The 27,307-nt window shown below is 46.7% G+C and overlaps 1 protein-coding gene across 1 annotated transcript in view; it reads right to left on the bottom strand.

Annotated features, from left to right (window-relative positions):
* Window positions 1-7,701: 7,701 nt before the first annotated feature.
* MUSK (muscle associated receptor tyrosine kinase) overlaps window positions 7,702-27,307 on the bottom strand; it is a 51,607-nt gene continuing 32,001 nt past the window's right edge. The window contains 10 exon segments of the mRNA XM_066988121.1: window positions 7,702-8,852; window positions 11,225-11,373; window positions 16,495-16,686; window positions 17,026-17,194; window positions 17,197-17,214; window positions 18,483-18,623; window positions 18,626-18,641; window positions 20,035-20,123; window positions 22,698-22,721; window positions 22,938-23,113. Coding sequence (XP_066844222.1) covers window positions 8,173-8,852; window positions 11,225-11,373; window positions 16,495-16,686; window positions 17,026-17,194; window positions 17,197-17,214; window positions 18,483-18,623; window positions 18,626-18,641; window positions 20,035-20,123; window positions 22,698-22,721; window positions 22,938-23,113 — 1,654 coding nt within the window. The 3' untranslated portion in view covers window positions 7,702-8,172.

The raw sequence follows: 27,307 nt of genomic DNA, 5'->3' as shown, positions 1-27,307 counted from the left end.
CCTCCCCAGGGAAGACACTCCAGAGGCAGCGTTGGGCTGCTGGGAGTCCCAGCTTGCCAAAAATGAGTATCTGGAATTTGCCAAACCGTTTGGATCCCAGCACGAATTTGTCGCCAGGAGATCTCTAATTACGTGGGGGAAGTTGCCAGGGAAGGTCAGGGCTGGGTCACGCTTATATAACTGCAGCATGAAAATGCAGCAACTCCAAAAGCCGCTGTACGTGATCAGAACCGTCGGGATTCGTGTCGGTACGGACGCTGTAAATCTTTGCCTTGCATAACCACTGACGTTACAGAAACCTCGCTGCTGACGGGGAGGGTGGCATTTTCCAGCGTGCTCTGAGCAAGCCAGATTCTGCCAGCCTCAAGATCGGCTTGGAGGGCAGGCAAGCGGTGCTGGCTGCACAGGGGAAGGACGAGGGACACTGCATCCACACACTTGCGCCCTACTTCTCCTTCCCCAAAAACGGAGCAGATCAGGATGTGATCCCTGCTGTATCCCACGACGCCTATTACATGATAATAGCACCCACACGTGGGCTGCTGTTCAGCCAGGATGAGTTGTCTTTCTGGGACAGACAGAAAGGCCATCCCAAAGCAGTCACACACACCCTGGGATGCCCGGTGGACATACTTGTGTAGTATCACAGTATTTCTTGGTGGCATGGTTTCATCTCAAGCCAGCATAGGAAGCAGAGATGTGGTGTGGAGCCATCACTCCCAGTGACCTGATCCCTCATCCCCTGACATGTCCACAAGGCCGAATGTCCTTCCCACCACCGAGACCAGGGTAAACGTGAGACACGAAGCCACCAGCGCGAAGATGCTGTGGGCACTGGGTTTGTGTTCTGGGCGCACTGGGATCACTGGCTTTCCTGGCTGTGGGTGGAGATGCCTTCGGATCCAGGGAGCCATCTGCAGATGAATCATGCCGTTCCTTGGAAGAAGGCCTGCCCCAGGGAGAGGAGGCAGCCAGCTGCTGAGATGGACGGTTTCAGGGCCTGGAAGCGGAAGGATCCTGTTTGGCCACCAACATTGGAAGTGGGGGGACTGATAGCTGAGAGTGACTGAGTGGAAAAAGCACTTGCTAAGAGATGCCATTGTTGGAGCTTTACAAATAGCAGCACTGCCGAAACTGCAGGGAGAAAATGGCCTCATCCCGACGCGTCTGTGCAGCAGGTCGCCTCGCAGGGGGACCAGACTCCAGAAGCTGTTTGGGGCTGTGCAGTCAGCTTTGAGCACAGCTTTCCCTGTTGCAGGACCAGAGGCGAGGGCTCCAAATGGGGATTTTGACATGGAAAGCAGTGGTGTGGAATCCCAGATGGCACTAAAGGACTGCAGGGACCAGTCTGCTGCTACCAGATCAGGCCCTAGTTTTTAGCACCATTGCGTCTTTGACAGCTGAAAACATGGTGAAGGCTTCAAAAGTCATCAACACAAATCCGTGGGTTCAAGACACATTTCAAGATACATCAGGAAGAGTTTTTGGTCACTGGTGATTTGTCTCACCTCGTCCTGGGAGGGTGCAGGTGAGCAGCGAGTGCTCCTCCCACTGGCCTCATGGGCCTGCAGACTCATGCAGGGCAAGTACCCACAGGAGTGCTGGCTCTGAAGGTATCAAAGCTTTATCCAAGAGACGTGTACCACTCAGTTACATGCCCTAAGGCAGCCTCAGACCAACCAAATGTCCTTCAGGTTGGAGAATTCTCTGATCTGAGCCTCAGTTTTACAACCCACACCTTTTGCAGACAAGTCTCACACGGTAAGTAGTAAATAAGGCATCAAAAGGTCAGACATTTGATATCCTCACTCCAACAGCAGCCAGCAGGTATTTTAAGAAAAGAGCCAGAACAAGTCATACCTATGCTATAAAGATTTTTTTGTTGTTGTTGCTGTTTTTTTTTTCCCTGTGTTTCTCATGCTTCTAGAGAACAACACTGTAAGGCATTCAAAACATCAAGTTTAATAGCAATAGGCAGGCCTCACCTTATTTTTCTGATCTTTTTTTCCTTTAAATTTGTTCATGCTATTGTTTCTGCAGCCTCCTGTGCGTATAACTCTGCCCTGTGTAAAATTCTTCCTTGTTTGCTGTTGACGTCCTTGGAGGTCACTTCACCCCTGCGTAGGGCGAAGCAGTGAATGATTATCGACCCCACTAACCTCTGAATAAAATTAGAAGGATTGCCAACAAAGCCAGAGAGAATCTCAGACTCCCCAGGATGAACTGTGCGTATTTTTTTTTTTCACAAAGACAGAGATACTTTTATCTTGTGTGTAAGATTTTAATCTAACATTTTGCTTGAGTTATTTTTAAAATCTTCTTGCTAACAGATAATCCTTTGTCTGGAGTGGCATAAAAGGGCAAATGTGTAGTAGCAGCTACTTGACTGTATGGTAGCTGTCCAAGGAAAATATTTGTACAAGTCTTGCTGAGTCAGTATAAGTTTCCTAATAGCAGCGTGTCCTTTTCATTGACAGGTTTTATTTCACGCAAGCCGAACCCAATACTCCGTTGCCCTGCACACTCAGGGAGAGTGCACCTGGTCTGCAAAAGAGGCAAAAACTCGGTTTCTTTGTTCAGCACGGTGTGTAAGCTTTATAGTATCATGTCCACACATGGTGTGTCACACAGTAAAGTAGGTTGGCCAAAACCTTTATGGTCCTGTCTCGAGAGGTGCCACCGGGTGCCAGGGAGTATTTCGCAATTTTTCACGCCCTAGATTAATGAGAGGACAGACCATTAGCATGCCTCGCTATTGCCCTGAAGATCTCGCATACAAGACATACTGATACCAAGTCATCTCGCCAGTTCCTCTGCCAGCCCTGTGGGACTGCCAGGTATGGCTGGCGTCAAGCTGTAAATCAGGCCGGTTCCTCTTGACGTGGAGCCCAGCAGCGACCTCGCGGCTCGCAGATCCTTCTGGGCAGCCTCATCGGGCTGAGCAGTGACACCCAGACCACGAGTGTCTCCACATCGTGCCACGAGGCACAAGAAGTCCCCGTCCCCACCGCCACCAAACCATGCCTGTTCTCCCCTGTCGCTGCCACGGAGTTAATGCTGCTTTAAATAAGAAGTTAAATTTAGCACGGCGTGAGCTCAGCAGGCAAGAGAGTGAATAACCCCCATTCATTCACCCAGCACCTTGCGTTTCGGCACAGCCCCCCTTGTCCATTAAGCTGTTTGCTTACGTGAATGTGTGCTCGCCCATATAAGCTCCTGAGCTGTAACATCTCTTTTACATAATGGCCGTGGGGTAGGGCAGTAAGCATGCAAGTGCCCCAACATGTTCGTGGCTGCCCAGCAGAGATGTGTCGTAATATCTCAGAGGCCAAGTCAACACGTGCCTATAAATGGCATGAGATTTAAAGCATCCCACTGGCCAGAAAAAAAATAATTTTTCAATAAATTATTATTCAATTAATATACAGTAATTTTTTTTAAATTAATTATGTGACTTCCTGTTAGTCCAAACCCATTGCATAACACCCTATCTGTCACCGATTAAACTTTTATGTACTTAATCCTAAATTTGCAGGACAGTGGAAGATACCATGTTAGCACAGAGATATGTCATGGTGCAAACCATCACCTGCCCTTCAGGCGAGCACTTCCTGCAGCACAGAAAGCTGTAGGCAGTGGTTAGATGGGCAGCTTCGAGCTCCTCAGAGCCTGCCCTTTGCACAGTTACTGCTGGACACTGCCAACAGAGAGGTGCCTCTAGGAAATGCCTCTGCCACATACAGCAAGGCTCTGCAATAAAGCAAGTCGCTAACTCCTGGCTGAAGATGAGAAGCTTTAAACAGGGCTGAAGTGAGCAAAGTGAAGGTTTTTGACAGACGCAATGAGGAATTTGCACAAAGAGGGTGAAAGAAAAGGAAAGAAAATTAAAAGAAAGAATTTCTTCCCTGGCTAGTTGTAGTCAGGAAGTTCAGTTTTACTTTCCAGTTCTGATTGTTAAGTGATCTCAATGAGTTTTAAAATAGTTAAAATGCCAGTGGACTTTGTGGAGGACTTACTGAACAAGTTCATATTCAAGAATCACATGCAGAAAAAGGAGCTGTGACTTTTTTTAGATAAACCCATCAGTGACAAGCTATTTTCTTGGCTGTCTTCTACAGACAGCAAACTCAATTCCCTTTTGATTTTGAACAGCACTTTTATTCCCAACTTGTCTTGGTGTGGGGTCAGAGTCCAGGCACAAATACCAGCAGAAATCATGGAGGAAGCAGATGTCATTTCCATCCACACGAGGCATCCTGGACACAGCTGTGTCAAGGGAAAGTGTTCAAGGGACTCCATCCCACACTGCCGTGGTGACATCCTCCTTCCTGTCCTCCTCACGCCATTAGTCTCTGGACAGGGACCTGTCATGCTGAAAGCCCAGTGCTCTCCTGCTCCCACCTGAATGCCATCCTGTAAAACAGCCTCCTACAGAGCAACCTGAACGGCTTCTTCTTCTCAAGTGCCTTTTTCCACCCATAGTGCCTTATTGTGTCTTTAAAGCATGCAATTTAAGCCATCAGTGTAGGAAAAAACATGCCTTTGAGCACACATAATAGGCTAATTTTGCTGCATACCTTGATCTGAAAAGCCTGTGCAAACTTCTACTATAATTGCCTACAGTATAACCATAGTGATATTAAAGCTGTAGTAAAACTGTACTAATAAGACAAAATGCACCCATTTCAAGTAATAAACCTGGTGCTGGAGAATGAAGAGAACAGAGAGAAAAGAATTCATTTCTGATATCTCTTTATTTTTTAAAATATTACGCACAGGAGCTACACGGGTAAGGATAGTGAGAAATGTAGATCTCTGTTTGGGATGTCATTCAAAGCCATAATTTCTGTAATGTGTAACAGAGAACAGATAATTATTGTGTACCCTTGGAGAGCCGAGACCAGAGAGATGAGTTCAGTACGCAGCGTGACTGAGAGCAGCTTCTCTAAAACAACTTTAATCATGTTGCAGGTAGTGTCTGATCAATTATGGAATTTATGCTTTATAATGCATTTCAAGTACACCTTTTAAAGAACAAGAGAGTATTGCTGTCTTGGGATGTCACCCTGGATAAAGCTGCATATGTGCTGCATATGCTCTCAGGACACTTGGAGGTAGTGGGTATACCAAGCATGCTGCAAATCCTCTTCTCTGTAGGGTTATTGTCCCATGCCACTGACTGCAAGGCTCCCTCTGCCATCAGTGGGAATGGGAACTTGAGCACCTAAATTAACTGGTTTGGGTTCAACTTCTTTCTCTGCATGAACATGTAAATCCAAACTAGAGACTGCAAAATATTTTTGCTTCCAAACAATTTTTTGATTAATATATTTCCTTTCTCTTCTACTCTCTCACAAGCCCACTGCTTACTCCCATTCAAAATAATTTGAGTTTTGTGATAGCTATAAAAAACAACCTACAAATCTCTGGAGTAGCGTACTGTATAACATCCATTGAAGAAAGAAAAACTCTCAAAGGGAGGAAAAAAAAAAAAGAAAAAAAAAAGGAAAAAAAAAGGGAAAAAAAGAAAAAGCTGTGTAAGAGAGCAAATCCTGAAAGCAATTCAGCTTCCAGCTTTCAGCAAGCTGAAAAATGTACAACAGGAGGAAACACTCAGGGTAAAATCCAGCCATATGCCAAGGCAGCAGAAGGTCTGTCTACCATGTAATCCTCAAAGGACATCGCCGTTTAGGCGCTAAGCCCTCCTGCTGGATCGTGATGCAGAAGCGATTATCATGTTTGGAGTGCATGCTGCAGAGAGCTTCTCAACGAGACGATCTTGAAAAGATCTTTCCCCTTACAACAGGGGAAGCGTTTTCCATCCTGACCTACAGTCGCTAGCTACCTCACTTTCAACACAGGCTTGCAACGCAAAAGCTGGAATGCTGGGCAGGGAAAACCAGATTTTCCACTTTTATGACAGCAGGGCCCATTCAGACTGCGTGGGGCCAGAACTGGTGTCACGGAAAGAGAGGTTTGGCTAGGGAAGGGCAAGGAAAAGGGCTGCCCTCTGGTCTGTAAGTGGGTGCATCTGCTCAGACTAGCAGCTGGCACAGGTTTCACACCAACCTCTTCTTACGACCTTTGTTTGGTGTAAGACACCTTTCACGTTAGGAGGAGGTGGTGTTTTCCTTCCCATACTTGTGCAGGACCTACACAGCTACCCACATCCAAGGCCTGATCCTGCCCTCCCTACAGAGCACGGCCAAACCCGTGCTGCCCAGAGCACTGCCTGAATTTGCACTCTGCTGCTCACCCCCATCCCCAGGCATCACCTCCTCGCCCTGATGTGATGTGCAGGGCAGACAGAGCATCTCTGCCAGGTGACAAAGCCTAGCACAACTCAGTGCTGAGGGCTGTGAGGTGGTCGTGAAGTGGCAACAGGAGCTACGCAAGGATCTCCGGTAATTATTGTGTTTGGAAAGAGGGGCCAGGAGTTCTTGTTTTGCTTTTCTTTTTGTGTCTTAGCATGCAGACCTTGGTAAACCTCTGACAAAGTAGCATGATGGCAGGACTGCTAAATGGGTGAGACAGCACTGGTCGTTTTCTCCTCTCTCTGCAGGTATCCAAGCATTGGCCTAGCAGTATTTTCAACATTTTGCAGCCCCAGGAGTGCTCCTTTACTTTCTTCCCACTGTCCTGGTTAAATGTGAGCTCTTTCGCTTGAGTGAAACACAAACGAGTGGAATGAAAATACTGAAACGTGCACCCATGGCCACAGCCAGAATGCACTACGGTTATTTAAAAATAAATAAATAAATGAAAAGAATAGAAGGTCGTGGCGTAACAGAGATTAACTGACAGTACAGGAAAGAAGGAGATGAAGGCACATACTTTCCAGTTTTGGTTGTCGTGATGGTTGGCATAACCTTTTAAACTTACCTGCTCCTCCTGGGCAGGAGTTTGTTTTTCTCTGACAGTGATGTATGCATTACGACTGAGACAACTTTTAGAAGACAAATTATCTTCGGTGTTTGCAAGTGGGCTGAGGACCTTGTGTAACCAAGGCAGTCTCATTTCTGCCCTGTGGATGGGCAGTCTGCAATACTTTTTGTGTTGGAGGGTGAGCTCCCCTTTCTGACATGTTCCCCTAGCTGGCATGATGTCTCTGAAGGCCATGGATGGCATACATCACCCCGAATTAATTCTGTGCCATGTTTCTGCAGGGGAGGATGTTTTCTCACCCAGAGGTACAGGTGTGACAACCAGCATAGCACCAGGTCAGGTTTTGAGCACAGGGGCTGCGTTTCTCCCTGCTCTCAGCACAGGGGACCCTGCACAGCAGAGTGAAATAAACGCACCTGAGAGACCAGCCAGGTGCCAGGCTGGACCTTCAGGATTAATTTGTCCCTTAGTACCCAATAGCTTTATTGTAGGAGAAGGTGGGAAGACTGGCTGCTATGCCTGAGACAGACTTTGGGGTGAGATCTTAGGAAAAATCAAATGACCCTCACTACAGACTTCCCTCTTTTGGAGAAGAGGAGCTTTTGAGCTACTTAGGAGATTGCTCGTCTGTGTAACATGACATACTGGTTCCTGCTGGTGGTCCTGCAGGCTCCTGGTTTCACTCTGTCTGTGCTGTGTTTGCGAGTGTCAAAGGGAAGGTGGAAGTTAAAAGGAAGTGAACTGTGGTTTCAGAAATGTCCTTTTTCTACAAAAGGAAGTGAATATGCAAAAATAAAATGCAAACACAATCCAAAATAGAATTGATTTCTGCAATATATATATTTTTTTCAGGTAGTAGTTGAAAACATTTACAGAAGGGAAGAAAAAGGTAACAGCAAAGAGCACAAATGCAGGAGAACATGGAGGGAACTGATAGGAAGGGAAGTGCCGCCAGCGAGAGGTTGGTTTGCTTTGCCTGTGGAGCCCCGTGCTCCTGGAAATGCCTAACGCAGGTCCTGAGCTAGCACGGCCAGCACGGCCACCAACCCAAAGAGCCCCAGCCTTGTGGCTGGGAGATATCCCCATACTTTGTGACACAGAGTCCACCTCAGGGAGGTATAGCCCACCCCAGGGGGGTGCAGTACATGGTTCTTGCTTGGCAGAGGAACAAGGTGTTTTCTCCTCCCTCTAAAACACAGCTTTGAGTGGTGCTGCCACTCAGGGGCTTTCAGGCCTGTCCACATCCATCCAGGTGGGTGGACGTGGGGGACACCCTGGGCACACCCCTCAGACCTGCAGGGAGGCCACAGCCCTCTCGTACATGCGCTCCAGGATGCGGTGGATGCTGGCAAAGCTCGGCCGGTCAGAGGGCAGCTTGCTCCAGCAGAGGCGCATCAGGTTGTAGAGCTCCAGAGGGCAATTGTCTGGGCAGGAGAGGACGTTCCCATCCCTCACGTAGTAGATGACCTCCTCGTGAGCCATCCCGTAGTAGGGCTGCATGCCGTAGGAGAAGATCTCCCACAGCACCACCCCATAGGCCCACACGTCGGACTCTGTGGTGTACCGGTTGTAGAAGATGGACTCGGGGGGCATCCAGCGGATGGGGATGGCGTCGTTCTCGTTGGCTTTGTAGTAGTCGGCCGAATACATGTTCCTCGAGAGGCCGAAGTCGGCGATTTTGACCACCATGTTCTCCCCCACCAGGCAGTTCCTGGTGGCCAAGTCCCGGTGGACAAACTTGCGCTCGGAGAGGTAGGCCATGCCCGCGGCCACCTGCTTGGCAATGCAGAGCTGGCTGGTGCAGCACAGCGCCAGGGGGCTGGGGAGGCAGACCCGCGCCTCCAGGCCGCCCTGCTGAGCCAGGCTGCAGAGGTTGCGGGGCGAGCGGTCGCGCAGGTACTCGTTGAGATCCCCGTAGGCCATGTACTCGAACAGCAGGCACATGGGTTTCCCAACAGCGCACACACCTGCAAGAAGAGAGACGCACCGCATGGGTTGTTTGGGGAGCAAAGAAAGGTTCTGCTGTGGCAAGACCCAAAAAAAAAAAAAAAAAATCCAAAAATACGCAAAGTAAGTATTTTCAAGAATGTGTGTGGGGGCAGAGGGAAAGGTGAAACATGCAAACACCGTCAAGTTGCATCAGGTCCCTTTGTGTCTTTGAAGCTCCTTCACCAAGGATCTAATCCTGAACTCTGTGCGGGACGCTAACAAGTCATGCAGCTGCTTGCTTTGTCTGGGCATCCAAGGAGGAGGATATATATTTGGAGCTATGTTTAATTAAGAGCCTAAACCTGGTTAAACTGGCATTAAGAGGAGCATTGTCTCTTCCCAGTTGCAGCTGGAAGGACATACTTTCAGGAAGAAATTTTATAGTTCCAATTACAGTATTTTTTTTGTTTGTTTTAGTTATTGCATTTATACTAGTATGTGTGTAAAGGCTACACATATATAGTTAGACTTCAGATGTAATCACAAAACAACATTTTCAGGGACATGTTCAAGAGTACATTGGGACACCTGAATAAAAGACACTCCTGCTCCATATTATTCAGTTGTTGGTTTTTGTTTGTTTGTTTGAAAACTGCACATGCAAAAAATGTTGTTTGCAGAAATTACTTACAGCATGACTGACTCTCATATATGAAAAAAAAGAGAAAAAAGTCAAAGAAAAGGCAGATATCAGAAAGGAGAGATCTGCCACATCTAACAGATGCAGAACCTAGTTCCACTGGTGGACATGTGCTTGGTCCTACACCAGCTTTACTAAGGGCCATAATCAGACAAGGACCCCACTCGCACCATGCAGCAGGATTGATGTGACTCAGCTGCAGCATGCTAGTCTGTAGAAGGTGTTTGCCTTGCCTTTTCCAAAGTTTTCTGATGACCTACTCATGTTTTTCAGATCAGGTCCACCAATTAGATGCACCTAATATATATGTTTTATATGAAAAATTTGAAATCAGAGCCTCTCTCTACTGCATTAATATCATCGGTGCGTGCAAAGACCACCAGCTTAATATACAAATTTCCAAACCCAACTTTTTAACCAGTTTTACTGACGTAAAGTCAGTTTTAGAGGTAGGCAAAATTATTTGTGTGCCTGCTAGTAACTCGCCAACTAGCAAAAGCCAGCATTTGAAGTGTATGTGTTTTGCTTCCTTTGGGCCATTCATTTAGTAATTGGTGATCCAACTTATTGCGAAATCCAAAGTTCTTGTTGATGACCTAACACTTGAATCTTTGAGAAAAAACAGATATCTGTTCCCAGCATGATAAAATCGGGATCTGACAAGCGTGAGGAGTGTGTGAGAGCTTTATCGTCTAAGCTGTGCTCAACAATGCGGCTCTTTTCCCCACGCCCGCTCAATGTGAGACCAGTTTGTTCCTGTACCTTTGCCCTTTCCTGACCTACAGTGTGTTGACAATAAACACAATGTTTATTTGCATTTGGGGCGTTTCCTGATGTTGTTTTCCGTTGCCAAAGTACTTATATCAACCCAGCTTTCCTAAACCTGGGGTTTTTGCATTTCCAAATTTGGTGGAGCTTCCTATTGAAATAACTTAAGATCTCAGCTGCTTGTTGACAGGGATCAACCCTTTGAACCCCAAGTAGGACTGCCAGGTGAAGGTGGATGGCAACATCCATTTCATTCAGAAACTGAAAATTTACTGAAATAAAATCTGGTCAGCAGCTTTCTTTACAGAGGAATGAAGTATTAGCCAAGCTGTGGCACCAAGGCTTGCTAAAAAGCCCAATAAACCAGGGTTTCCTTTTAGCTGGGAAGGGAGGGGAAGGAAGGGACTGTTTTTGCGGTTGGCTTTTCTGTTTTGTTTGCTTCACTTTGTTTTTTTAATGCTGGTGAGTGTTCAGACATGACAATAGTAAGTGGAACCCATAAAACTAACAAGACTTGTGCCTGTTTTTTTGTGTTTTTTTTTTTTTTTAAATACCCACAAAATAAATCACAGCTCCAGGAAGCTCATGTCTTCCTTGTAAGACATCCGCCCTGATATTATGAAACTGGAAGCAGAGCTATGCAGCAAGATGGTCAGCAGCATGCTCTAGCACAGGATGAAGAGGGTTTGTTACAACGCACCGTCCTGAAAAAGCAGCAGTGTCAGACCTACTTTTTGAGATTTGTTCTGGTGGGGAATTTAGCAGAGCATGCAGTGGCTCACAGAAAAGCTCACCCCTTTTGTAAGAGGCATTTCCTCTTGCAGAAGAGACCGCTTGCATTCAGGACTGGTCATGCACGTGTGTTTGCCCTTGTGCCCCTAGCAAAACCCCAGCATATTTGCAGGATGGGGTACCCCATACATAGGCACCTCGTTCAGATACCTAAAAGCTTGACAATGTTCGGGTTGTCAAATTCGGCCATGAGGGCTGCCTCCCTCTGGAAGTCAGCCTGCATGTCTGCGGATGCTTCCTCCTTCAGCATTTTCACTGCCACCATGGTGAAAGGCTCGTACGGCAGCAGCCCCGGGGCCCTGGGAGAGAGGAAAGCAAAGGTGAAAGGTGCACATACACCAAATGCAGTCTCTGTTTCTGGTGCGAAATGATGGAGACAAAAAACAAGGTGGAAGCATTCGGCACTGACCGAAGGATTGATCTTACCAGGAGTGAAAAATAAGCATATTTTATATGAAAATGTTGAAAGAGCCTCCTTTCCCACACACAGCACAGTGGTGGCATTGGCATATCTAGCTACTATCAGAGAATAAATAGTAATTATAGTACATTCCCCAGGTTTTGTAGGGAAAATAGCCTTTTGCCACTGTTCAGGAGGAGCAGGGTGGGTGGAATACACCTGTAATTTAGCAAGTTTTGAACCCATTAGCTAATTTCAGCTGAATTTAACAGGGTGGAGCTGATATCTAGCACATAGCTATGTTCCTGCAAGTTTTGTGGAAACAGGTGATGAGACAGAAGGGAGAAAGCATATACGTGTCGTGTCTGAAGAACAAGCTCGTGCACCAATACATGCTGGACACTGGTGAATCTTCAGCTTAAGAGACACAAATCCGGAAACAGAGCTTCCTGACTTGGAACAAGCACGGACTCATTTTATTTTTTTATCCACAGGTTACTCTGCCCTCAGCGAGTTTGATTAGGTAGGCTTGCCAAAGATGCAGGGGTAGCTGTTCCCAAAGCACAGCAACGTTCTGCGCTTCAGACACAGGTCAAACCTCGGACACGCATTTCGTTGCCCACGCCTACTCTGCCCAGGGGTCCTGCAGTTGAGATGCACGCCTTAAAAGCAGACAGAGCCCGTGGAGAGTGGCACCTAGTCATGTTCCGTGCTCCTGCCTGACTGCCCTCCTGCTGCTCAAATGCCAGGTTACTTTACTGCTCAGTAGCCTCAAGAGGAGGTTCCAATTTCCAAAGCAAACTTCCAGTTTCCTTGTCATCTACTCCAGACATATGGCACTTGCAACAGATGCGCTCGGATGCTATAAATGTCAAATGTCAGATGGTGGCAGGATGCCCATCTAGAGAGGAATTTCACAGGCAGCCAGATCGCAGCTGAAGGGCTTGGGTGAGGAGGTCCAGCATGCCGGGGTGGAGGAGCAGGCTCCACATTTGTCTGCTACAGCAAAATGTCCTCCTTTTTTCACCCTGTGCTGGCAGCAAGGTTCCAGTCTAGTAGGAGAGGAGATGTCTTCTCACGCACCCACTGCTGCCTAGCCTCCCTGCCTGAGAAAGTCAGCAGCAATACCCTGAAGAAACCAGCAGAGCAATTAAAAGTAAAAAGAGGAGGGCATGTATCTTGTCCAAGCAGCCTCACTGCAGATTCCCACTCATGACTGGCTAGCAGACCTAGCACAGTGCCAACAGCTTCATATTGCACACTTTGGAGAGAGAAATTCACCCCGGGCCAAAGCCTGAAGTAGACCCATCTATCCGCTCTCCGCTGAAATCCTGTAGTGTAAACTAACCTAAATGCGACTCAAGTGAGATTAAGTTGCACGGAGCCTTTTGCTGGGCATTCAGGCTACAGCACGTAACTCCACCCTCAGCGACTCATGTTAATAACTCATGTTAACTCCTTCAGCCCAGTCCTGACAGATCTGGGGACATCGCGCTGAGTGGGAAGAGAGAGGGGCTCTGTGTGCAGTCTTGGCCGAGAGCTGCTGAAGCTGAACTCCTTGGTGCCCAAAAGACACTGTTAGCAGAATGGGATGGGCACACGTGATCACTGGGAAGCTGTGGCTTCTGTAATTGAACAGGACAGTTCAGGCTCCAGGACAGAATGTGGAGTGTTTAATAGAAAAGTGGTAATTTTCTTCTAGAAATAGGAAGCATCAACAGAAATTACCTTGGGTTTCCTCTCTAGTGACTCCCCAAATGCGTAGGTGAGATACCCCAGTTTGTGCACAGGATGGACAGTGGCTGTCCTCAGTTTCTTCACCATCAATGGATCTGTGCAATACTGGCAGCATTCTAGGTACCTGCTGTTTACAGAGCCAACCAGCAGGGCAAACAGAGATTTTGCCCCCAATCTACCTAAAGAGGATGTCTGATTTTAGGTTTCCAGACAGACCTTCCTTCCAGAACAGTAACTGTGAAAAAAAAAATGAGGAGCAGATTGAATCTCTATTTGAGATTGCATCCTGTCCCACATCTTCCTCAGCATCACAGCTGGGCAGCTTGTTAGGCCGTTAATTGGTGTCATAAACATCTAATGAGGCAGGTGGAGAACTACCTTTACCCTCTCCTTTGGAGGGAAATGTTGCGGGGGGGGGGGGGCAGCACAGTGTTCAGAACAGGCAGTGGACTGTTTCATTTGGTTTCTTTAACATCCAAAAAGCTTTTCAGCTACATTTGAGACAGCAGGTCAAAGAAACATCCTTTGCACTTGAAAGAATATGAGGATACCTGTGATGGAGAAACTCCTGCCACCTCGATCTCTGAGCTCACAGCTCTAGCCTGGCCCTTGGGGCAGCCTTGTCTCCCACAGAGATGACAAGCTGACCCCAAAGCCTTTGCAGTGGGGGTCCACGAGTCTTTGGTGCTGGTAAAGACCCCACATCCAGGGCACTGGGCAACCCTGGCCTTCAAGCTTAGTTTGGGGCATGCAGCTCCACCTCTGGGAGCAATCTGCATGCTCATCTACATTGTCCTGCAGAGGACTGGTGCTCTGGAGGTGTGCAGATGTCAACATGGTCCTCCCAGGAGCAGGAGATCCTGAATTGGCCACCACGACCTGGTTAGGACAGACCTGAGCCAGGTCCCATATCTCGTTTTAAAGACATCTGTTGAGGTAACTGGCTACTTCCTCAACCTTTCCAGTATGAATGAGCCCTAAGCGGACATGGCAGCCTTTCAGGAGGAGCTGGTAAATGATAGCCAGACACTTCCTGTCCTAACATGTTGCTTGACCCAGGAGTGAGTAAACACTGAATCAGGACTCGCAGCAAGCCAACTGGCAAAAGCATCACTGGCATCGTGCGCAGAGCTGTGTTTACAGGAGAGGGAGAAACATGAGACCAGGAGAAGTAAAAGGGTTGCTAAACTTAGCCTGAGATGTCCATTTAACACATGCAGACAAGTACATTTTATCCATCTGCGACGGGAAGGCAAAGATTTGAGCTGGGGTGGTGTCCGTCACCTGGAGGGATGCGCGGCTGGTGCTTCTGGATGTCAGCGCAGCAGTCTCTGATGGTCTGCCAGTGGTGCACAGGAATGTCAGGGGATGGAATTTTCCCCAAGAATATAACGCTTCAGAGTGGTTTCTGATAGAGATTTTAATAAAAATAAATAAGCCACTCAGAAACAGTATTTCTGGGGCTCCTTCCCTGAGCCCCAAAAACCGGGTATTTCAGAGGGTATGGTACTCTGCATGTTGCAAAAACTGGATACGATTTTGTTGCTTGCTTTTTTTTTTTCTATTTTTCCTTTTTCTCCCGTTTTCCACTGACAATAGCGAAAAGGTTTAACTAAAAGGAATTACAGCACTGGGGTGGACGAAATCCACATGGAAGCTCTCTACACCACTTTAACACTTGCTTAACCTGGCGCTTCAGTGACACTTCAATTCCCTTCAAGAGGTCCTGCTCAAGGTCGGGGAGAGCCACCTCCAGCTGAGGAGGCTCTGGGTAGCGCTGAGGCTATCTGGAGGTGCTGGTGCAGGCGATGCTCTACGGGAAGGCTGCACTCAGTGGGATGCCCTGAGCACCAGGCATTGCACACCTGCACCGGCTTGCCTGCACCAGCTGTGACTCAGTCACCGCAACTTTGCTCTCGACTCAAGTTTGGATGCATTTGGCTCAGCCATCCAAGCTAACAATCAATCACAGGCTAAGCATCTGTGATTTTCCCACTGTGCGCCCTTTAAACTTTGTTATTTTTAGCTCCCTCTACATTAAATAAAAGTACGCCTGCATTTCTTCCACATCCCTTCATTAGGAAAAAAATCCGTCACATCTATTGAAATGGTTTTGCTATTCTACCAGCATTTTAACCAGCCCATAACTAATTTCCCAGTGGATACATCCACAGCATAACTATAAATGTTGAAAATATCTGCACTTATGGCTGCTTTTTGCATGGAGAGTCCTTTGGTTTTGAAGTCACTGGGAGCAATTCGCCAGGCAGGCCATGGTGCACATCAGGACTCTAATAGTCCCTGCCATTTTTTGTCATCACACACTACTCCAGATACAGTGACAAAATGAGCTACGTCCCAGACTCATTAACTGTAAAGGACTAAGAAAACCCATCCCGAGCAAAATGGAACACTCTGTCCACCTTCTTTCAGGAGTTTGGGCTGGGATTTTCCAAGAAGAGCAGACTGGCCAAATGCTGACCTGCAGGCATTGCAGACTGTCAAGGGTAACGAGATGCCTTCCATCCACCCAGTCTAAGCAAGTTTGGGTTCATCCCTGGGTTCTCAATGAAATGTTTTTCACATGTGAAGAAGAGCATGACCTCACCTCCCAGGAAATTCAACAGAATCTGTGGCTCATCTAATGCCTTAAATTTAAACAGGCAACAGTGGTTGTGATTTCCAAGAATAAAGTCTGAATAAGTAAAGGGGACACACACACACACACACACACAAAGGATTTTGGCTTAAGTAGGTTGGATTTTTAGGGGATTTTTGGTTTGGTTTGGTTTGGTTTTGCCACTAAATCAAACGTAAACTGGGTGAGGACCTAACTGCAGCATGACACATTGCCCTCTGTGGTAACTACTGGCCAGTGTTGAGTTTGTAATGGAGGACACCACACACCGACGATTTGCACATACTGGGAAATGCAAGCATTTCACAATAAGTCACATGCCACATGCAATACTCTTTGAAAAAAAATAGGGATGATAAATTTAGCTAAGCTGTCACACCAGACTTTGGTATGTGAGTTTGACACAGTATGTACTAGAGAGAAGTACAGGAGACTCATTCTTGACAAAAGTTTAACAGATATGAGTGGAAAGCAGTGGACAAGACAAACAATTATTCAAGCCTCAGTTTAACTGTTGGGCCCTTCTACCAATTTCGGTTTGAGTAAATGAACAAAGGATTTCTGGTGTCCAGGCAAATGGATGCCCAACTCCTGATTTTTCCCAGATACATCCAGATAGAGAGGACTCACACGTGGACTGCTTACCTTGCTTGGAAGACTCTCCCAAATGCTCCTTCCCCAATATCTCTCACGTATTCAATATTGTTCCTGGGATACTCCAGGCTGAGTAGTTTCGGATTAAGGAGAAGGGGCATCCGCTGGTACATGGGGTTGGGGTGCAGCCGGTCCAGGAGGAGTTCGGAGGGCAGAGTGGTGAGCGTCGGTGTTTCTGACTCTCTGAAACAACGGAGCAGTTGTTGGTCAGAGTGTGCATGGCCCCTGACCAGGAGATCAACATCTGCACCTCTGGGGTTGGCTTCTTCCAGGATGGAAAAAGGAGGTACGGCAGGGCTGCTGAAAGAGCCTTGCAGCAGGGTCTCATGTCATTTCCCCAAAATAGCCACCAGGCCACCTTCTGCTCTGACACAGGCACTCCTCAGAGCCTGCACTGGTGCAGCCACAGACATAGGGAGGGCTTCTCCCTCCGGCAGGCAGTTGCAGGACTGTGCTCTCAGAAGCAGGCAAGCCATGTTTCAAAGCAGCATTTGTTGCCTTGGGTTAAGTCCTGAGTTTTACCTTTTTTTGTTTTTCCATTGCTTTCGTCGACGGCAGCAAACGAGCGTGACAATGCCGAGGATCACGATAAGGGCAAAGCTGGAGATGATCGAGATGATAACAGTCATGGAGTATGTAGCGGAAAAGGATGGAGGAGGGGGGAGGTTTGGAAACTCTCCATTTGGTTTCTTGTTCCTAGTGATAAGGATGCTGTAATGTAAACAAAATCAGAAGATTATGACACTTTTATAGGGTTGGGGCTTTCCCTCAAGAGGTACTTGTGGAGGCCTACTGACATTATGGATACAACTGTATGACTGTATGAGAGGATCATACTAGGGAACTTTGGTTTACAGGAAGCAGAACACATTTCTGCTTACCAGATGTTAAAGTCCAGGACCTAATAAAGATCTAATTACAGTTCCCATAGAGCTGGGAACCCAATTTTGATAAGGAATCAGACAGTTAGAAAGAATTACAGGTGGGAGGTGCACTGGTGGTCTCAAAGCGTTCAAATAAGCTGAAGTCTGTATTAGGAAGGAGCAAAGGTCCACAATGTGAGCCACAATACATCACATGTCCTAGAACGAATCTGCAGAAAGGAGTGTAAGACCAAGGCAAGTACACATTGATATTTCCTGGATACCTTGCCTCCAACAACTTGCATCTCAGTGTCTTTATGGGTCAAATACGGTAAAGTAGTGTAAAGCACATTTAGCTCTATTTTTAGGGGGGGAAAATCAAGTAGCCCCCTGCCAAGTACTTTTTGAGCCATTCTAGAAAACGTTAATCTGTATGTGCATATATATAATGATTGAGAACAGAAAGAAATTTAAACTTTTCTTTTAAGGCCAGTGAAACTGGTACTGACTTGTATTCTTCTATGCCCACAGTGCCTTTATTCTCTGTGCAAGTGAAATTGTCCTTGTTTCCAAGCCCTGAGATCCTAAAAATTGATGAAATACTAAAAATTTGTAGCTTTGACGAAATATTTTTCAACACACTCTTTGAAAAAAAAAAAGTAATAACAGCAAGGCTTAGTTTCAACTCCACAAAGCAAAAATGTTTCCATCTTTTCCAGGTTTGTTTTAAGATAGAACTGTTCTTTATTACTGAAAAAAATATCACCAGAAGCAAAACAACTTCAGAAAATATGCCATAAGACCTACTTTCTCCTCAGACCACAGTGTAGCTCACTCATTCCTCATAATACCACAGGAAATTTGATTTCATCTTTTGGTGTTACTATAATATGGAGCAAGGTGCCTGTCCATATTTTCCCATCATTAAAGTGTTTATTGCACATTCAGATTAAAGATGCTGAATGCACTATGAGAAGAACCAGTGCTGGCTGAATCCGGAAGACAAAACGGATCAGTGGAGCTGCAAGAGCCACAGTATGATGCTCAGGATGCAAAACACCTTGCATGGTCCCAAAACAAACACAGTGGCAGAAATCATAAATTGCAGTCACCTACCATCTCCACAGGGAGATACGCTGCAGTATTCCCAAGTCACAGATGGGTCTTTAGTGTAGCACCAGGGACGCTCGTTTTCACCTCCCGGGTTGCGGCAGTAGTTCTCAGCATCAGACAGCTCGGGGAAGACCTGAGGAGTCTTCTGTGCAAGTGGGGAGCCTTGGAGCAGGAAACAGGTTGGATTAGTGCTTGAGTAGAATTTTTGCTGGTGGTATTAACAAAATGAAACAAAACAAAGGAAAAAAAATGGAAGGAAGGAAGGAAGGAAGGAAGGAAGGAAGGAAGGAAGGAAGGAAGGAAGGAAGGAAGGAAGGAAGGAAGGAGGAAGGAAGGAAGGAAGGAAGGAAGGAAGGGGGAAAGAAAGAAAAAGAAAGAAGAAAGAAAGAAAGAAAGAAAGAAAGAAAGAAAGAAAAGAAAGAAAGAAAGAAAGAAAGAAAGAAAGAAAGAAGAAAGAAAGAAAGAAAGAAAGAAAGAAAGAAAGAAAGAAAGAAAGAAAGAAAGAAAGAAAGAAAGAAAGAGAAAGGGGAGGGGGAGGGGAGGGGAGGGGAGGGGAGGAGGGGGGGAGGGGAGGGGAGGGGAGGGGAGGGGAGGGGAGGGGAGGGGAGGGGAGGGAGGGGAGGGGAGGGGAGGGGAGGGGAGGGGAGGGGGAGGGGAGGGAGGGGGAGGGGAGGGGAAGGGGAGGGGAGGGGAGGGGAGGGGGGAGGGGAAGGGAGGGAAGGGGAGGGAGGGAAGGGAAGGGAAGGGAAGGGAAGGGAAGGGAAGGGGAAGGGAAGGGAAGGGAAGGGAAGGGAAGGGAAGGGAAGGGAAGGGAAGGGAAGGGAAGGGAAGGGAAGGGAAGGGAAGGGGGAAGGGAAGGGAAGGGAAGGGAAGGGAAGGGAAGGGAAGGGAAGGGAAGGGAAGGGAAGGAAGGGAAGGAAGGGAAGGGAAGGGAAGGGAAGGGAAGGGAAGGGAAGGGAAGGGAAGGGAAGGAAGGGAAGGGAAGGGAAGGGAAGGGAAGGGAAGGGAAGGGAAGGGAAGGGAAGGGAAGGGAAGGGAAGGGAAGGGAAGGAAAAGAAAAGAGAAAAGAAAAGAAAAGAAAAGAAAAGAAAAGAAAAGAAAAGAAAAGAAAAGAAAAGAAAAGAAAAAGAAAAGAAAAGAAAAGAAAAGAAAAGAAAAGAAAAGAAAAGAAAAGAAAAGAAAAGAAAAGAAAAGAAAAGAAAAGAAAAGAAAAGAAAAGAAAAGAAAAGAAAAGAAAAGAAAAGAAAAGAAAAGAAAAGAAAAGAAAAGAAAAGAAAAGAAAAGAAAAAGAAAAGAAAAAGAAAAGAAAAAGAAAAGAAAAGGAAGAGGTAAAACAGCCTTGCAGTAGCTTGCCACAATCAGAACGCATATGGCAGTGGGAAGGGGAACTTGCAGGTTGAAATATGAAGAGGCTGTGAAACACCAGTGGCCTCAAGAATAAAGGCAGGCAGTCACCCCCTTCAATGGGACAGCGCTGCCTGGCTCTGGGAAGCCCACCGGAGAAACAGACCTCGAGAACAGCTCCCTGTTTGGGGGGTCTCACACAGCTGCGCACCTGCTCGCTCCACTTCTGGCAGGGGATGCCGGAGGCCGTGACGTTGACCCAGCCCTGGTAAAACTGGCCATTGCCGCTGTAGCAAGTCCCTGGGGAGTTAGAAGAAAAAGAAAAAAAAAAAAAAAAAGGTGGGGACAAGGCATCTCAAACCATGCCCCGCAGCAGGGACTGACGAGTAAAGGTCATGTCCTTAGAAAATAGCCAAGACAATTAGCAGCAGATCTGAGGCACGCAAAAGAACCAGATGACAGTCAGGGAACAGCTTAGCCTTCTGTTCACACCGAAATGAATTTTGAGCTCAGTGCATAGGATTACATCTGCTGAAGCTACCCACACCGCTGGGGTGTCAGCAGTGGGCTGGGTCCAGCAAGGCCCTGTGAGGGGCCTACACAGGCCCCATCACCTCACACGGGGTGCTCAGACAGAGACTGCAGGTCCCAGCACATGTGGAAACCACACGCTGAAGGGAACTGAAGAACTGAAGCAGCAGATCAGCATAAAATACTGTTATTCATAACGGAGAATGTGCAGTTCACTTTACATACACAGGGCCTACTCTGGCTGCAGAAAAAAAAGCAAGCAGGAAATCTTGAGAAGATTTTCACTCCCAGAATAAGTTCCCAAGACATAAACGTAGACACCACCTCTCCTCACAGGAGAATTTAGTGCCTGCTGGTATAGCCCAGGAAGCAGGAGGGACAACAGAGGAGATGCAGCCTTACACACATCACATGTGCTAGCTACTCATATGGAAGCTCTGCTGACCATGGACGAGCATTCTGGTGATGGCATGCATTAGGGTTCACTTATTAGGTGCTGCATTATTAACCTTATTAGATAAATTAGTAAGTCAGCAAACACTGTTGTTGTAACTTTTCTTCTATTGCATTAAACTCACAGCTCAGGAAAAAAAAAAAAAAAAGGAGGAAACCCGACTTCTTCTGAAACAAAGTATTTTTTAAGCAAATGTTTTTCCACTTCACGAAAGATTTGTATAAGATTTGACCCAAGTTTGAGACAAAAATTATGCATTTTAATTTATCCAAGCAGATTGTTCTATTTCTCCTCTAGGAGAAACATAGATGATTATTTTTTTGCAGGGATGTAGTTTTAATGAGATATTCACTTAGAGCACCTGAGCACTCTGGTAAGGACCAGTGTAAAGAGCAATTTTAGAACAAATCAAAACACATCGTGATGCTTGCCTGCTCTTTTCTTCTTGCATCACCCACTCCGCACATTTTTGCTGTTATGTGTCTTTTACAGACCCTTAACGTGCTTTCTGCACATTCACCAGGTGCCAAGCTGTACCCATGGGTAGGCAGAAAAACAGCCATGAGGTGGGTGAGCTCAAACATGGATCAAGCCCCTTGTAGCCTGAGGTGTGGAAGCCCCTCGGCTTAGGAATGGTCATGAACTCCATGATCACACTTGGCCCATCACAAGTGCAGGGTAAAATGCTCTAACTTGAACTTCTTTGGCTGATATTATCACTTACACATCACTTGCAAGCTCACAGTATATCTGGCCAGCAGCACTGCAGAAGTGGAAAATCTGTTAAGCTGCCTTACAAGACAGTTGTGTGTGTCTGAGCACAACATTTTAAATACCTCACGTTCAAAGGTAAGGAAAGCAATACCTGTCCTGTGACTGAGCTAGAAACCAACAGGGAAAAAAAAAAAAAAACTTTTGCGTGGTCTGAAACAAATATCAGTGTGACACCTTTGAGGAGAGATGTGGAGAGTTTTAGGGACAAAGGCAACCCTAGGGAAGCATCCATGTGCCCCGGAGGGGCTGGAAAATGCAGATGCTCTCATACTGTTCTTGTAACTCAGCTGGCAAGATAGAAAACAGTTTGGTTCATTCTCCTCAAAGCTTTGTGCATCTAGCAGGGCCTCTGAAGGCAAAAAGAGGGGACGATCTCAGTAAATTGTTACCATTATGTCTCCCCGGTTCATGACTGTACAGTACACATCTGGAGACATCCTGTGGAAGCTGAACAAAAAGGTGGCACATTTATACGAGACTTTGAGGAGTAGCGAGCATCCAAGAGGAGGCTTAAACCACCTCGTGAATGCACCACACTGCTGGCACCCCTTGCTCGTGCTCTGTCCCTAAGGGAGGGTGAAGGGCTGCCAGAAGTCGCAGTGAGGGACAGCTGGGTCTCACGGGGGGTTGGGGGGGCGTCACATGAGAAATGTCGAGGCTTCAAGGACAGCTGAAGGGGAGTGCTGGGGCCATTTGGGGAACAAGGTCTCGCAAGGGCAGCTGGATGTGGGTAACCATATCAGTAACAGCATGTAAGGGTGGGATAGCCTTGCTATCATTATCAGAAGTACCAAATACAGGTACAGCAAAAGAAGAAGGAATGGGTAGAAAAATGAGGGGAGAGCTGGAGGGTAGGGTACCACCTAAAAAGCACCATCCCTATCTAACCACTTTCAAAAATTACCAGTCCATGTTCTCCCTCTCCCTAAATTCTGTACAGGTGTAAATGTGTTTCCCCATGCCTTGTATGTGAAAGCTCATACATCCTCTGTTAACAACCCAAATACAGCCAGCATGGACCAGAGCAAAACGCAAAAGCGCTGTGCAAGCTGCATCCTCAGCAAAAATACCATGCCCAGCCTCTGGAACCACAGAGCCTGGAGAAGTCTACTTACTGGTTATATTCTCCATCTTAAAATCTGTAAAAAGACAAGACAAGACATGAGGAAGGGTAGTCATACAGCTGGGTGCCAACTTGGGAGCGTGGCCATGGGAACGCGCCAGCGCACGGGCACAGGCAGGACGGTGCCCACTTCACAGCCTTTGCTTCTGCTGCAGGTCGTGGGTGGCATCCTGCCCCCCTCCCTCGCCAAGAAAGCAGCTCTGCAAACGACGGGCAGCACGCAGCCTCTTACCGAAGAAAGGGATGCGGGTGCAGGCACTGGGGTCCTGGTGCAGGCTGGGGAGCCTGTTGCACTCGGGAAGAGCGAGCAGCATCAGCCCCGGCTTGTAGATCCCCCTCTGAGAGTTTTCCTCCATTGAGAGCCATTCCTTAAAGCAGTAGAGATCCTTTACAGCAAGGCAATTCTCTCTACATCATTTTGCGAAAAACAGTGAAATACAGGGGTCAATGGCTTGATAACAGCTGCTGCACTTAGCAGTGATGTGCAGGGGTTATGCAGGCTGACAGAAAACCATTAACGGGGCTACACTTCTTTAAGCCAGTCTGTCTGGCTCATAAACCATAAAGGAAACTGCGTAAAATGTAACAGCTTCCTCTAGGAAACCCACAAAGCTACATTTTTAATGAAGCAGGTTTATGCTCAAGACATAACACACATCACTGTCTGTGAGTTCACTCCCATCTTTTCCTACACATTCACTGCCATCTTCTAATAATAACTTGTCTGGGAGTTATCTTAGCATTTTTGGTACATTCTAAAAATCTTACCTGTCTTCCGTAAATATTACTTAAATCTACCATCTATTCAAAGCAGGTGAGCAAAAAAATTAATATTTTCTAGGCTAAATATTTGCCTACATCTTTAAACTCACAGAATCAACCATGAAATTTTCTTCTTTTCTCCATAGACACCTTTCTCTCCTCTTTTTTTTTCATCTGCTAACTGTCTGCAGCAAAACCTTTACAGTGCCTGATGAAATAAGAAACCAAACTGCCTCCTACCTAATGTATTGCCTCCCTAACAATGTGAAACATTCACTGTCAAGAGGTGCTGTGGATGTTTAAATGTTCTTTAGATCTGAAGCTGTTTTGTGAAGAAGGCCAAGACAGAAATATCTGCTCTGGAAAATAAAAAAATAAAAAATGAAGCTGTACCATATTGGAAACTTAGATTGTTTGCTGTATTATTAATTTGTCAGTGATTCGTTTATTTTTTCAATCATTCATTTTTGAGAGCCTGAGTTGCAAAACCAGCTTTGAGGTCATGTGCAGAGATGATTTTTGCTGAACTCGGCTGAAGTCCTTTGAGGATGCATGTCCTTCCTGACTACCACAGAACAACACAGTAATGCAGGAAAACACTCCTGGCATCCGTGGTGAAGGCTTTAGCCAATTTCACCACCTGGTGGGCTGCTGCAATCTCTTTTCTTGTTGTCTACCAACAGCTTTGGCAAAAGCAGATAGCCAAAAGCTTCAGTGATGACCACCAACACTGAAAACCTTCTGCAGCACCTGAAGGATGGAGGCCACCAGGAATTTTCCCAGGGCAGCAGCTCTTTGCAATGGCAAGGGATGCTCTCCATAGCAGCAGGCTGAAGCCATTGAAGGTTCAGCTGCCCTGCTTGTGGTTTTAGCCCATGCTGGTTCGCTCCTTCCTCACTTCCATGACAGCCAGAATGTATCCAGATGGCGTAATATTTTAATTTTATGTTAAACAACATGTGGAACAGGAATGACTTTCTGAAGTAAGAAATGCTTAGCTAGGGAAATGGGAAAACCTTGCCTCCGGGGCACTGCCCGACACTTGGGAGACCTGGATTGCATTAGCTGCCTTCACTCCCAGAGCCTGGGCATCCTTGAACATGCCCTGTATTCAGTGTGCAACTGCAAAAAGCCAAAAAACATTCCTCAGCAAGCTACTGCATTAAAGGCAGGTTGTCTTCACCTGCCAGCCACCGCTGCTGGTAGGGGAGCATGGTGAGGCTGCCGGAGGGAGGGACAGTCGGTCTCCTGCAGCTGAGGTCATGCCATTGTTACAGCACTTAATCCCCAGCAGCAAGAGCTTGGTGAGATCATATGCAAAGATTACTTCAGAGTATTATTAGAAATTTTATGTCATGTAAGTGACAGGGAGACAAAGATTAGGAGCAGCCGAGGAGGACAGGTGGGACCACAGCCCACAGAGCACTGTTGAAGAGGAGGTGGGGGCACGCAGACCAAGGGGAAGAGCTTTCCAACACAAGACTCTTCCCTGGAGCTGGACACTTCATATCAGTAGCGGTCAGAAGAGAAACAGAAGGATTGTCCCCTGCTATCACAAAAGCACTCTGTGTCAAAAGGCAGAAGCAATCAAGAATTATGAGATTAGACATCACTTTCCCTTAAAAACAGGAAAATTCTAATTCTAATCAAATTGCATCTTAACTTACGTGAAGTTTTTACCATGTTCTTCTCTTCCATTCCACTTTATCTTGTTTGCCCACTAATTATTTTTATAAAAGTTCTGCACAGCTTGTTTTTCAGTTTTTGTTCTAGCTAACTAGCTTCCAAACCAAAATTTCAAGGGAGAGAAGAAATGTTGCAGTGAATAAGTAAAAAAGACAAAAACACATGGAAACATAACAAGGGAAGTCTGTCCCTGAAAAAAACAGATTTCTACAACCTCTGGGATAATTAAATTCTTACTCATGAAGCATTTCAGCTGAAAACTGGTGTTGTCTAGCCAGTTTCAGCAGAGAGGTATAAAACTGTCAGTAGAAAGCAGATAAGATAATTGGAAAGCAACCAAGACTGTGCAAAATGTGTTCAAGAGCCCCCTGGGGTCTCAGCTGTTCAGAAGGACGTACTAGATGCCTGAGTTATCAAACGGAGCATGGGGCTAGGCTTTGGGATGATGAGTTCTGGGGACAGGAAACTGGAGGGACATCATCCCAGGGATCTTGTGAAAAAAGACACATTTAAATCCATGGTAAAATCACTGGGAAAAATCGTTAAAGGAAAAAGAAAATGGATGTATCTGCAGATTGGCTCGTGGGTTTGAAGGATGGTGCCAGACTGGTGCACTAGGATTTAGGCATATTTGCAAAGGCTTTGCCTGCTAGCTAAATATCCTACATGAGTGCAGAGAGCACGACGATTTATACCACCCAGAAGTGCCCAGGGAGAGCAGATCTCCATTCACAAATCCACTTATGGTCCTGCAGGTCCACTTGTGAGCAGGGGGAAAATGAAGCCAGCGCCATACCCAGCCCTCACTGATATGTCTTGTGGAGCACTGTGCAAGGTCTTTCTCTGATAAATGGGCCGTGCATGTGTGGCTGAGATATAAATACTGTCACACATCTTGAAAATAGGCAGAGAGACCGTGCACTAAAGGGCACGATGACAAAGAGCAGCACATCAAGGCAGTGGGGAGGAGCCTGCCAACAAAAGGCAAATTTCAGCACTTGTTTGCAGGATTATTTGTGGGTATATGCACACACACTTCTTTCTCAGGATATATGGCACGGCTGTGCTGGCTGCGCAATACTGAACAGCACAGGCTCCAAATGGAGAACCCAACTCACTGTCAGGCTTCGCACTGGGGTTTTCCTCTGTGTCTTTGTTTTGGAGCTATGGAAGGAGGACTGATCAGAAAGGCCCTGATTGTGAAGACAACATGCTGTTGACTGTCCTAAAAAGCCCCTGCATAACTGGAAAAATAATTTCCAGTAGACTACATCTGGCCCATGTCCAGCTGGTGTAGCGCTGCCTGTGTTCTTGCCATGTATGCAGACAGAACAATCATTTCAGTCGAAGCATCAGAATTGGGGTCTCTCTCCCAGTAAACCCTGATCTGAATGATCTGTTTCAGGATTATGGTTTCAGAAAAAGAAAGCATCACCCCAGAAGGTCTACAGGGGGCTGTCTTCTGCAGGGAGCACCAGGCAGTCCTCGTTCCATCGCAGGGTGCTCCAGCAGATCCTCAGCCAGAGGCAGGGTGCAATGCGGCTATGTATATTTAGTGCTCACAGAAAGATGAGCAGCGGGAGCCTCAGTGCTGAAAAGCAAGACCTATGGGGAGAGCGTGGAGAAAGCTGGCTTATTCCAGGCTGAGAAGCTGGGGAAGGCTTCGTAAAATCTTGCTGTGAAGAGAGGAGTGAGGAAGCTCTTCTCAGCGGCCACAGGGGAGGACAGGGTGCGATGAGAGAGGGCTGCCCGGTGGGGTGCACGGCCCCTGTGCCTGGGACGTGCCGCACAGGCACCTGTCAGCAGGGGATTAGCTACAGCACGGGATGCTTTGCTCCCTGCCAGCCCTGTTTTACTGCACATTGCTCTGGCTATGCGAGGACACGTGTGCCAGCGGGGAGGTTTGGTTTAGCAGGTGCAGTTACACTGGCAGTGTCTCCAGAGCAGTCTTTTTCTGTTCCATCATTGCGGTGGTGGGAAGTGCTGAATGATTAGTGTCCTACCTTGGCCACATCAGCTCCACATTCTGTGCCCATATTTAGTCAAAATTCCAAACTAGCAATGACTTTCTGATAGCAGCAATGAGTACACACTGGCCTAGCAAGATTTAACAGATAACAATGTGTTAATTACCTATATCAATCGTGTCATTCA

This window comes from Anser cygnoides, chromosome Z (assembly GCF_040182565.1).
Source record: "Anser cygnoides isolate HZ-2024a breed goose chromosome Z, Taihu_goose_T2T_genome, whole genome shotgun sequence".
Taxonomy (NCBI): Eukaryota; Metazoa; Chordata; class Aves; order Anseriformes; family Anatidae; genus Anser; species Anser cygnoides.
The sequence above is the reverse complement of the archived record's forward strand: the minus strand, read 5'-3'. Positions and strand labels throughout refer to the sequence as shown.